The 13,529-nt window shown below is 38.7% G+C and overlaps 1 protein-coding gene across 1 annotated transcript in view; it reads right to left on the bottom strand.

The window, feature by feature from the left end:
• The window catches only part of DYTN (dystrotelin), a 50,846-nt gene that overhangs the window by 31,448 nt on the left and 5,869 nt on the right, over positions 1–13,529 (bottom strand). Inside the window, exons 2-7 of the mRNA XM_004262803.3 lie at positions 10,535–10,609; positions 7,591–7,792; positions 5,673–5,758; positions 5,062–5,162; positions 675–746; positions 232–395 (exon numbers count right to left, since the gene is read on the bottom strand). Of these exons, the coding sequence (XP_004262851.1) occupies positions 232–395; positions 675–746; positions 5,062–5,162; positions 5,673–5,758; positions 7,591–7,792; positions 10,535–10,609 (700 nt within the window). The remainder of the gene's footprint in view (positions 1–231; positions 396–674; positions 747–5,061; positions 5,163–5,672; positions 5,759–7,590; positions 7,793–10,534; positions 10,610–13,529) is intronic.

Below are 13,529 nucleotides of genomic sequence, written 5' to 3' on the forward strand. Positions count from 1 at the left end.
TCTAGCGGTCAGAGTATGTGTCAATAGAACTTAATATTCCATTAATTATAGAAGGTAAAATAAAATGTATTATAAGCAGGATCACTCATACAGGAAATTATTGATCCCCCAAAATCAACTGAGTTCTAGATGTGTGAGAAGGACCACAAAAAACAATCTGGAGAGATGCAGCTCCAACTCCAGACCCATTTGGAGAGTGATGGTCCAGGTAATAGTGATGAATGACTCTACCTCAGTCCTGTGATGGGGAAGTTCCTGCAGATTCGACATCGAACAGGGTGAGTGACCATTTCAGTGGCTGACAGTCGGTAGCAGGTCGGGAGCCACAGGAGGATGGGAGGTTCAGATTGTAACCAAGATAGGAATTTCTCTTCTTTAATTGCTGAGCTCAACACCTGAAAAACCATGGCACACTCAGATGTGTTTCTAGGCAGAACTTTGGTCTCTTGTAGAGATGAAAATGTATTTTCATCTTCTCTTCTGGCTCTGTTTCTGTAGGCTCTGCTTAAGAAGTTTATCACATGCAAAGTCGGGGCAAGTCTACCTCTAAATTAGGTTGTCTAGGAGGCGGTGTAGAGTAGTAGGTCTGTGATTTAAATGGGTCAGCTGTGGTGTCTGCCCCTCAGCAGTGGTGTCTGCCCCCCAGATCCAAGGGACATGTGAATGGCACTCACCCCTTGGAAACAGCTGCGTGTAGCACTCTCCACAGAGCACAGAGCTCGACTTTCCCCCATGACAGTCGGGATCTACAAGAGGCAAGAAACCCCACGTCAGCGATCAAGAAATGGAGAAATAGGTGGCCACCAGTCATGCCTGAGCGGTGGCGCTTACGGCCACAGCGTCACAAGTATCTGGTGTCCGAGGCTGGATGAGCTGTCTCAGTCTAGGCAAACAGGACATGTGTGGGTTTTGTGCGGTGTATGAATAGAGATAATGAATGAACAAGTGGGAAGAAGTGGAGCTGGGAGGAGGAGTGAGAAGAAAGTCTGGCAGTGGGGGAAATACAGGGAGGGCTTGCATTGTTTCTCTTCTTTTGACCCCAGTCAAATATTTAATCTTTCTTTGCCCTTGTGCACCTATGAATTACAAGTAACGACAATACTGTATCAAAGTTCAGGGCAGTTTTAAGGAAACCTTTTCAAACACTTTCACGTCGTCTCATTTTCACAAATCCCAATTTCTGAGGTAGGGCAGTCATTATCTTTGTTTAAAGCAAGGAGTAATTGAGACCTGGAATTTTGTCCAAGGTACAACAAACAAGCAAGAAAACAAACAAACAAATGCAAGTTAGCTGCAGAATTGAGATCTCACTCTAAGACTCCTTACTCTGTTGAGGGGTTCTCCCAAAGCTTTGTCGCACCCAGTCCTGATGTGTATTCCAATGGCTTGATTTATACTACCTCACTCAATGGTTTCCATCTTTCAATCAGTCCCATTAAGGAGTTTAACGAAGGGACTGAGAACCCCTTGTGACTGCCGAGATGGCCAGGGACTTGGCCCTGACATTATCTATATGCACAGATACATGTACCTGTCACCTCCATTTATGCCCATTTGGTTGTGGGTCCCAGTTTCACATCTGATGTCTTCTACAGCACAGTCTGTCAGCAGGCGTTGCTCCCAAGCTCAGAAGTAATTTCAGAGACCCCCCCTGCTGAGTCCATCAACTCGAATAAACATTCTTCTAATCAGGAAAGTGGCACTTAGAGCCACTTTGCTGACAATTAGCCAGACAGAAGTCAACAAACATTTGCGTAATCCTGACAAGATGGCTTGTACTTTAAATTGATAATAACCCCATCACCAGCTGAATAAGTACTATGCGTTATTTGGCTTTTGTCTGAAAAAATAACTCACTAACCATACTTTGGCCTGAGAGTGCTGATGAGCTAACTGGAGCACTTATTTGGACGGCGTCCTTGAGCTCTGAGAAAGGGGTTTAGCCTCATTTGTAAAATAAGGAATGTGGATCAGATAGGACCCACTTGCCAGCTCTGTGATTCTGACACCAGTCAAAAGAAAATTCACTTCTGTAATGGGTTCTAACATACACTTTTGGCTTTTAAGTGTGTGCACAAAGATTTTGTGGATGAATTGCCCATTTGACTAATTTCTTGCAGGTGTTCTACGGAAGGATGCAGTGTGGCTGGATAGCATGCCAGCACAGGCAGAACACCACTTGAAATGATAATGACGATTCTTGCGCGAGGGGTTGGGATTACACGGTAGGGCCTGGAGTTTTCTGTGGGAACCCATCTCAGTGTTCTTAATGGCAGTAAATGGGATGATAATTTGCCGTGCAAATCTCCACCTTCCTAACAGCTTTCTCAGAAGCCTACTAATGCATTGGGGGGGAGACAGCGCTGCAGGAGCTGCCATGCGGCAGCTCATTGACCTCAGTTGAGCCTGAAACAAGGGCAGATTTTTAGGGCCTCTTGGATGGGGAGCGAGCCTGGTGCCGGCTGTAGTAGTGAAGAAGCAGTACAGGATTTCAGGAGGAGGAAAGTGCCCCTCCGTCCATCTTCTTTCATTACATCCACCTCAACACCTTAGTGTAACAAGCCTGGTTGCACAAATGGATGGACAGATTTTCCCAGTTTCCCTGGCTCCCCGCAGCTTGAGTCCTAAGATGTTGGGATTGATGGGGAAGTAGCTCCTTAACATGCCTGGAGTCAGCAGAAAACAGGGCCCATGTGCTGCTGCAACCACCAGAGCGGCTCTTAAATAACTACATATGATGTTTGAACCTTAGGAATTAAAAAAAAAAAAAATCATTGCTCCACTTAAAAAATATGAACATCTTACATATTCTTTGGAATTTACAGAATACATTAAATACTAATTATTACAATCAATATGAATGTAAACTATTACTATTAAGGCCAAATCAAAGCAAAGGTAATTTTGGGTAGGTTTTTCTAAATCATATTCCCTGTCTGATAATCTCTTTCCTTACCCACTCCCACCTGTATCATAATTATCCTCAGTTCAGAATCCTCGGTTCTGAAGGGTACCAGAATAGGTCACCCCCAAATACGAGCCCTTGGCATACGTATTGTTTTGAACTAAAGGCCACTGAGAACCAGTAGATGCAGAAAAAGCTATAAAAACAGGGCACAGGTTTTCCTTTTGTAAAGGAAATTTACATTTATAAAGGAAATTTCTTTTTACCAATAGTGTCTCCCTCTCCCTATCAGGAAGAGGAGGACTCTTAACAACACTTATTAATGGAAAACTCACAGACTTAAATCTGTATAACAAACCTTACTAAACAACCCTTGTTCACCATCTATTTCCCGGTCACTTTCTCATAACTTGCCTCCCCCCACCCAGAAGCCCAGAGCCCCCTTCCCTTTGTTTAATGTAAAATAATTTACAAGCCTGAGTTCCATCCACCTCTTTGAGTTACTCATCACTCGGTGTTCCCATGTGTATGCACCATACACATTTAAACTTTGGTTTGTTTTTCTCTTGTTAATTCTGTCTTTTGCCAGTCCAATTTATAGGGCCCCAGTCACAGAACTTAAGATGGGTCAAGGAAAAAGAAATTTTTTTCTCCCTTACAGTCCAGACCCGGGGGGAAAATGACAGAAAATTACTATGGCTTCATGGTGAGGAAAACCTAGTTTGGGGATTTTACAGGGGCTTGAAGAAGAATAGACACATCCTTGAAATAGGGGTAAAAGATACAGAAGGACAGTGACCACTGTACACAAGATAATCCAGAGCCTGCTTAACCCATTTGCAGAAGATCTTGCTTGGTTACATGATTTTACATCATTTTAATATTTAAGAAACATATTTACTTTAAGGGGGTTAAATTCCCTTGCCTAGTATGGATAAAAACAACACTACATTTGTACATTCTTAAAGAATAGGAAATGATGGAAAGCAACTATTTGAGTATTCGGGGTTGCATTTCATCTATGTTCCCATTAAGCACCGTTGAAGGCTTTAGTATCAAGAACTTTTCAAGCCATGAAGATAAATGAGATAAAATTCTTGCCCTTGAGAAGCAGCCTAGTGGGAAAAGCATATACCTAGGACATAATTGCAACAACATTTGACAAGTGCTATAACAAAATTATGTACAAGAGTTAAAGGAGCTTTCAGTGAGGAGGTGACTGATATTTGAATGATCTTGAAAGACAAACAGTATTTGTCAAGCGAAAGGAGAGGCAGTGGTGTTGCAGACAGATTGCACCTGCACAAGTCAGGCATGGAGAACTTGGTGCATTCAGGTACAGTAACAATTTTGATACGCAAGAGTGACAATGATGGAAGGAAAACTTAAACACTGTGAAATACGCAAAAGAAACCACTGGATATTGTTTCAATGGGGATTATCTGAACCTATAGAGATATGCATCACTGTCTTTGACTAAGCTATTTTATAATTTTGTAGACATTAATATTAACTTGTAGACAACTGATCACAATGCAAATAATTCTGATCTATAGACATGCAAATAAATTCTGTCCTGGTTGAGGGACAACCCTCCCCTTCAGCCCAAAGTCAGTCTTGGGTCCACCTGCAAATTCATTGTAACATTCTTAATCTATCAGCTTGTCTGTTCTTTGATTATTTCTTTCAACTAGTTGTAACTTACTGGAGCCCTCTTCTAATTAACAAATTAAATAAAATTTTGAATACATGTTCATTTTATATTTGTATAAGTATCATGATTTACCTCTTTCTGAAAAGAGAAGGATTGAGTCAAATCATGAAAGCTTTGCCTGTAATGCTGAGTTCAGGTTTTATTCTATGACAGAATATGGCCAACGAAGAATTTTAGGCATTTACATTTACATTTTGGAAGAGTCATTGGCTGCTGTGTGGAGGAAGAGTTGCAGAGAGGAGAGGATTGAGTTGGGCAAACCAGTTAGGGAGCAATTGCAATAGATCAGCCTATATTCAGATAATACCAGGTAAAGAGGGGAGAGGTTGCATGGAGAGCTATATTAAGGTAGAACTGACACTGTAAAAATCAGATCCTTTAATAATAAATGTGACTAATATAACTGGAACAAATTTAGAATTCTTAAGTATTAGAGATTTACCTGTTGTAGATCTGTTAGTAGGTTTCTCAAAATCCTTCGAGTCATGCGTCCCCCAGAATTATAACCTCCCCTGTTATTTTCTGCATAGAGCTGAAAAAGAGCTAGACACATAAGGGGGGAAAGAAATCTTTAAACTGAATACTTGCTATATATCTTCGAAGAATATGTGCTTTGAATTCTAAACAGTTTATTTGTGGCTATAAAGGCGAAAGTTATAATTCTTGGTTATTTGCTTGCTGTTTTGAAGGCTTCTCAAACTAAATAATTTGATAATTAATGAAGACACATTCACATTTCAACTTTTTGATAATCTAGCACATCAATGACAAAGACCACAAGGTTGGTAAATGGCGATGTGAGCAGAGTCTGTCTTTAAGGGAATAATAACTACTGGTGTCTGAATAATCCCTATACAAATAAATATCAAGGATAACCAAATTATGAATAGTTAGAAAGCATAGATCAACATCTTGAAAAATTCTAAGTGTTGCTGAGTACTTGTCGAACCAGAGCAGTGTGGCGGGGGCACAGGAGTGAGTGAAGCAGATAACGTGTTGGAGAGATTTGGTGGTCACCGCACTTCAGACATTCAAAACTCCTACATATGTTACCTCTGTATTTTGTAAGAGGACTATCCCCTGAGAGGGCAATCAGGGCGGCGGCTGCAGGTCCAAGCTTGAGAAAACCCGTTCCCGAGCTGCATGGCAACAAAACAGAGATATGAATGGGGAAGGCAGGGTTATTCTTGGTGAAGTGGTTTATAAAAACCATGACTGTGAATGGACATTTCTTTCTTTCTTTTTTTTTTTTGGCTGCACAGTGCAGCATGTGGGATCTTAGCTCCCCAACAAGGGATGGAACCTGCGCCCCCTGCAGCAGTAGCTCAGGGTCTTAACCACTGGACCGCCAGGGAAGTCCCTGAATGGACATTTCTGACACTGTGTTACAAGTTCACTCTTTTCATGGTCAGTTTTCCTATATCTAGAATTTGACAGAACTAAGAATTGAATGAAAATATTTCATCCTTCATTTATTCATTCATTCATGTGTTCAACAAATGTTTATTGGGTGCTTTCTCTGTACTAAGCACTGTCCTAGGCACTGGAGACACAGGCATCTTCCTGGGTCTTCCTGGGTCCTCCTGGACCAGGCAGTCTCACTTCCTTTAGGGCTCACAAGCTGGGAAACCAAACAACAGAGACAAGGACCAAAAGGCAGGCAGAAGGAGCAAACATTTATATTAAAAAAATCCACCCGTTCTCAGGCCCTCACTTAGAGCCTCATCACCCTGTGCCCCTTGGTTGTGCAGTTTCCAAACCTACAAAATACAATGTATCAAATGCCGGCGGATTGTTACAGGCAGGCATTGATACAAGAAAGGACAGCCAAAATCATAATGCTTAAGGAGACTGAAATCATGAAAAAATAACTTGAGAACATGCTTATATACTATTTGTACAACAACAAAAATAAATAAATAATAAACTAGTAAGGAATTTGCCTAGTGGTTAAACTGTGCTTGCCTTTGGGAGGCAGGCTTTGGGGTGGTATTTCTTCTTCTTCACTCTTTTCTGCACTTTCCAAATGTTTTATATTTACTGTGAGCTTTTAAAACTCCATTCTACAGGATGAAGGCTACTGGGTCAAGACCACGTAAGATAAACACAACTGAAGTGGGGCAAAAAAGTGGTAAACACACTCACAAACACACACCCCCAACACCACTGACTTAGAGCATGCATAATCAAGCCTTTGACAGGGTGTAAGCTGTTTTACGTGTGCCTCTCCAAGTCATATGTTGAAATCCTAACCCCCAATGTGATGGTATTTAGCGATGGGGCTTGGGAAGATGATTAGGTCACAAGGGTGGAACTCTTATGAATTGGATTGCTATTACTAAAAAAGAGACCCCAGAGAGCTCCCTCGCCCCTTTCACCATGTGAGGACACAGCCAAAAGATGGCCCTCTATGTACCAGGAAGTGGGTTCTCACCAGACCCACCTGTCTGCCGGTGCCCTGACCTTAGACTTCCCAGCCTCCAGAACTGTGAGAAATAAATGTTTAAGTCACCCAGTCTACGGTAGTTTGGTATAGCAGCCCAGACTAAGACAATAGGTTAGCCATTTATGCACACGTTATTCACAAACAGAAACTGACAACTGGTTATAAAGGAATAAGCAAAGACATATACTACCGGGGACTCAAGAGAAAAGTGTAATTTATATATATACATAGATGCATAACTGCCCTAGCAAAAGGTGTGTGTGCTTCTCTAGAGTGGAAATGAGTCTGTATGAAAATGTGGATTTTCCCCCTTCTTGCTGTCCATGAATCATTCATATTAGTGAGGTTGATAAGCATGTACTTCTTTGTTCCCCTCCTGAATAATACATATGAGGAAAACAAACAAACAAAGAAGCCTTCTTAGATATCAAACCTTGAATAAATATTAGACAACCCCAACTGGTCAATGACCAGAGGCAACTAAACACCCCCTGTGAGGTCACAGCATGGTCCCCTCAGCCTCACCTGTCATACATTGTTGTGAGAAGGCTCAGAGTGAGTTCCGGAGCTCTGGGGTGCACCTGTCCTGGTTTTTCCACCCTGACTCTCTGAAACAGCTCCTGCAGAGCCTGAAAAAGCTGCTGCACAGAGACAGCACTTTCTCTTGCCTCCCAGAGACTCTGACGTAGTAGGACATGCTGAATCAGAGAACTGTCAATCAAGTCCACTGCAGGAAGCAAAGGAAACACTGCATCACCTCTGATCTGAACAAAAGGCTTCAAAAAAGTAAACATCATCTAGTCTTTAATGAAGACTGTTTTTTACGGCAGCTGTTTTTTTTAAGGGAATTACATATGGTCACTATTTGGATACATCTCTCTTGTATATAATTCAAGTGCTCCTATTCTAACAGTTGATTTGATTTTGGAAAAGTGCATCTGTTTGTAAAGCATAGTTAGAACATTATTCCCCGTATAACCTCTAGGATGTGGCTTTATAAAAGGAAATTAAAAGGGAAAGAAGTGAGAAACTTGAAAATAGCTTTCCGAGGAAGTTAGGACACTGGTGAAAAGTTGGGAAAAACATTTTTATACTGTTTATTAAGTGGATTGAGAAAATTCATCTTTCATGTTCAAATATCATTTTTTCTTGTCTACAGCCTAGCTCGAGAAGGAATATTGTGTATAAAAATGCAAATGAATCACTTAAAAAACTCAGTGATCTTTATAAAAGAGCAGTTGCTGAATTAGACTCCTCAGGTCTCACCCTTGCTTTAGTAATGTTTATTTTTTTGATCTTGGTCTCATCAGTATTATTATCCAGAAAGGCACTTAATAAAACCAAAGTTGCTTACAAAAAATAATGGTTTATTTCTTACATATTTTTTATCACCTTCTCCTAAAAATGTTACAAGGCAATAAATATAAGGAAGAATGAGATAGAAGAAACCCTATGGTTTCTTGCAGATGGAGGATGACAGACAAAATGAATAAACACCCACTTGTGCCATCTGAGATGGGGATGTCAGTGGCACCAAGAGCTGCTGGCATTTAAAATGCTTCAGACTGTGAAGTGATAAAACCCTGCACTTCTGTCTACTTTGTAAATCAACCTCACATCCACAAATCTAGCACGTATAATAAAATTTTTTATTTGTTCTCTGATACGGCTTTTAAAGGGAGAGTCTAAGAAAGTGAGGGGTATGTTTTGGGATGTGACTGTGAAAAAAACGTGGCTGCATGTGGTAGAGACTGCAAACTCTTTTATCGTTATTCAATCACAAAACCTATCACCTCGGCCTGGCGTGCTGTACACAGGATGCTGCGTCTTCTGCCGAGACTTCTGTATTACAGCAAAACAGATAATAGTGGTGTCCATTAATCTCACCACCAGATTTGTGCAGGAACGCTTTCCGGCTCTCCAGATCCTGCTGCCTGGAGCTCAAGATATGTTTATCTCGGTGTTAGGGACTTTTGTTTTCCAATTTTTGTTTGGTTATCTGTTATAGGTAGAACTTTTCAACTTCTGATTTCGTGTACTGTTACTATTTCCCATGCATATTATTTATATTCACTGTTTCTGATGCAGGCGTAATAAAAAATTCAGAAAGGTACACCCTCGAATTACACTGTACACACCCAGGCTCATATGAACAATGATGAAGGCTCATGTGAGCATTGGCTACTAACTTTCTTTAATAGGAGACATTCTCCAGGAAAATAACATGATTGAGGGTAAATTTTTAGTGAGCATCTTCTGCCTTTTGCTGATTTCTGGAATAATATAAGTAATTTGTCTATATCAGTGATTTTAAAAAAAATTTTTTTAAAGCCAAGAATCCCTTCTTCAAAGGATACTTTCACAGAAATGCAATATGGAAGACAGAGCAAAACAGAGTTGTTCTGGTAGAGGAGATAGCCTTTTGGGTTTTTCTACTTGCCTATTCTTCCTTTTCCCACCTTGCTGGCCCTTTGGGTTTTCTCGACTTGCCTCTACTTCCTTTTCCCACCTCGCTGGCCCTTTCTTACCCTACTTCACACCCATGTCCACTCTGTGAAACACAGTTTGAAAACCACTGGTCTATCTAACTTATTAGGCAGAGGCAAAATATTAAAAAAAATTCAACCTTTAGGAAAAATGACATATGTATGTGTGTGTGTGTGTGTGTGTGTGTGTGTATAATACAATTTATATATATATATAAAACACAATTTTTTTAGGTCTGCTGTAATAAATGTCATAAATTACACAAAGTGATTTTTTAAAAATGCAATACAGAACTTATTAGAAATCAGTAACTTCAGATATGCTGAATGCCTGTCATTTTTCACAGCCAGGACCCAAGTTCATTTTGGAGAATTTTTACAGGATAAAAATTTTTACTGTATTTTACCTAGATAATGGTATAGGAAAAGAAACCATGGCATTCAATCAGATAAAATTTAATGCAAAAGAGTAGTTCTCATGAAATTCTCAAGCGATTTTTAAACTTTATGGCCTGAGGATTACTCATCTGAACTTACTTTTGCAGGTTCAGAAAGAGATGGGGTTACAACTTAAAAATGCAAGTCTTAAGTAGTAGAAGGAATTTAGAAATGTTTATATTTGAATCTACAAGTTATATTAAACTAACTTATTTTGTGATTTTATTTTGCATCAATATTGGTATCCTGAAAAGGAACTAAACAAACAAAAAATTTGCAGAAACCAAGTAGGAACTTTTTTTTAAAGAATTAAAATCCTCATCCATGAATTATTGTCTATTGTCAGTCAGCGAAGCTACATGTGGGTGGAACACAGGTGTATCTTCCACACTCCATCTTCTCTGTTACAAGTAGGGTAGATGCACAGGTCCAACCTTCCAGATCCAACAGTCACTCACATGGGCGGAGTTTTTGGTTTTCTATGAATTTTACATTACACATCAGGGTCAGATTATTTCAAGTATTTCAAGAGAACCTGTACTTACATTGGCACAAGGTTTGCACTGATCGTAATTTGAAGGCTGTTCTATAAATGGAATTCTCAATACTATTAAGAGCATCTGTAAAGAAAACATGAAATATCATAGATAAAGGACTGTCTCATTAGATAAATCCCGTATCCTAGAAGGAAATCCTAGAGAGCATGTAGCCCTACTTTATTTTGCAGGTGAGGAAATCAAGTTCTAGAGCTCTCTTTCCTACCTGGGAACAAATAATAATGGACTACGCTATCCTAGGCTGCAGGTGACCATAGAGAGCCTCCTCTGAGCCCACCAGACTAAGGAATCCCCCAGTGAGAAGACTCCTCCATGAAGCTGTCCACTTTTTATATAAAAATGAAATAGCCTATGAAACAATAAGACAAAAAACTATCTGTAGAATATAAATTCAGTTTGTTAATATATTCTAGTCATATGTACACACATACTTATGCGTCTATGAAAATGACTATCCATCCATTCATTCAGCAGATTTTTATTGAGCTCTTACTATATGGCCCTGGCATGATTCCAGGCTCTTGAAATATAGCAACTAACAAAACAGATAAAAATTCTTGCCACGTGGAGCTTAATTTCTAGTGTCATTCATCAGATTGTTAACAGTGGATATCTTTGAGTGCTCGAATTCTTAGTTATTTTCTTCCTACTTGTCAATATTACCTAAATTTTCTATAAAGAGCACATGTTATTTTTATAATCAGAAAAAAATTATTAATATACCTTCTTTTACCCACCACCAACATCACTACATCAGTGGCTAGCATTTCTGAGCACTTACTAGGCACTGAGTATGTATTCACCCCTTTCACAGTGTGGAGAAGAGAAGAGGAGAAGAGAAGAGAAAGCTCTGGAGCCATATCTAGGTAATAGAAAATGTATATGTAATATACAAATGCCCTGTACATTTGTATATGTAATAGAAAATGTATATGTAATAGAAAATAGAAATGATCAAAACATATGAAAAAAAAGTTGAAAGACTAATTACTATAGAAGACTTTTTGACGAGGAAAAACAGTCATCAAAGATAAACAACCATAAGCAGAGATAGTTTTGCAGGCAAATTCCTTTAAACTTTCAAGGGATAGGGGAATCCCTGTTACTCAACTCTTCTAAAAACTGGAAAAACTCAGAAAACTTCCCAGTTTAGTTTAGGAGGCTAACATAACTGTAATACCAACATTTGATAAAGTTTTATTGAAAATATTGTTATTGTTGAGAGAAACTAGTTAAATTCTGATTTCAGACTTTGAAGGAAATTGGTCTAATTGGCCAAGGAAAATTGTCCAATATGGGACGGTTTCAGCATCAACTCAAAAGTCTAAAGTTTGAAGTCTCATCTAAATACCATCTAAATCAGATATATAAATATAAACAAATCTTATTTAAGATGAAATCAAAGATAAAACATAATATATTAACAAACAATTTCAAGAACATATTAAAGAATTATGTTCCATGATATGGAAAGATTTATTTCAGGAATTTAAAATTTGTTCAACAGTTAATTGATATATTAAAGGAAGGAAAAAAGTTACTGAACCAGTGGATTCTCAAAATGCATTGGTAAAATTCATCAGCCATTCTGATTTTTTAAAAACTGGTACATGATCTAGGAAGAGAGGAAACATCCTTAAAATGTCAGAAATAAAAGGCAAATTTCATATAAAAGTGAGATAGACAAAAGACATCCCTGTTAAAGTCAGGAAAAAATCACCCCCATCCCCCTTTTCACCACTGTGATCCAACTCTAGTCTGAAGCAGAGAAATAAAATACAGGGCATCAGGACCACCCCTGTCCCCTCCACACTGTGCCAGATAGGGCGGAATCTCCTTGATAGACCTTGAAGGATAGCCCTCCAGGATGTCAGTATGAGTCCATTGGAGCTGGCATATAATAATAGAATTGGGACTTATTTGCTGTCCCTGTTTTGGAATTCTAATCTACAAAAACAAATAAAAGTAAGAGTTATAAATTTTAGGAAGGAAGAGATGTACAGATGTTCTGATTGCCTCTCTATCCAGATAATTCATGAGGATCATCTGCAAGTTGGCTGGATTTAGGACAATTGTATGAGAATCAATAACTTTCCTTTATATCAGTGGTTTTCAAGCTTTATCTTGCATCAGATTGCAGAGCTTACCCCCAGAGTCTGGGTGGGGGGGCCTGGGTATTTCATTTCTAATCCCAGGCGATGCTCATGCTTTTGGTCCAGGAACTATACTTTGACTACCACCGCTTTATACCAAGAATAATCAGTTAGAACAGGTAATTTTTAACATCTAAAAAATGCCTAAAGTAAACAAAACAATGTGTAAGACCTTATAAAGCTTTATTGAAAGCTATATTAAAGATAATATGAATAAATGGAGAGATCTATTTCCTCCATTACTGGATATTCCTGGATTAGGAATGTTCAATAGCATAAGGATATGAATTCTCCCCTATAAATTTAAAGCAATTCCAACCCAAATTCCAACTACCATTTTGAACTTGACAAAATAATATAAAATTAATCTGTAAGAATAAATGCAATGTGTGCTTATTTCAGGAACAGGTAGAGTAATGGAACAGGACAAAATCAGAAACTGACCTATGTATACGTAGGGTTTTAGCATATGATAAAGGTGATGTTTTAACTCAGTGAGAATCAACAACTTCCCTTTATATCGGTGGTTTATATCAATGAGGAAATTATAGATTATTTAATAAATAGTGTTGGGGCCATTGGATGAATAACTATTTAGAAAAATATAATATAGGTACTTTAGTTCAGATCATAAACAAAAATAACACCAGGATGTATTACAGAGTTAAACATGAATTCTTAAAACTCTAAGACAATTAAAAGAAGAAATTTTTGTCAATCTTGAGGTTGAAAGATGTTTTAAAGCATGATTATAAGCCCAAATCCACAGCAATGTGTCTATAACTTAGTATGGTCCTATTTTTGTAAATGATAAAAACTAATAGCAAGAA

The sequence above is a fragment of the Orcinus orca genome, chromosome 7 (genome assembly GCF_937001465.1).
Source record: "Orcinus orca chromosome 7, mOrcOrc1.1, whole genome shotgun sequence".
Lineage (NCBI taxonomy): Eukaryota > Metazoa > Chordata > Mammalia > Artiodactyla > Delphinidae > Orcinus > Orcinus orca.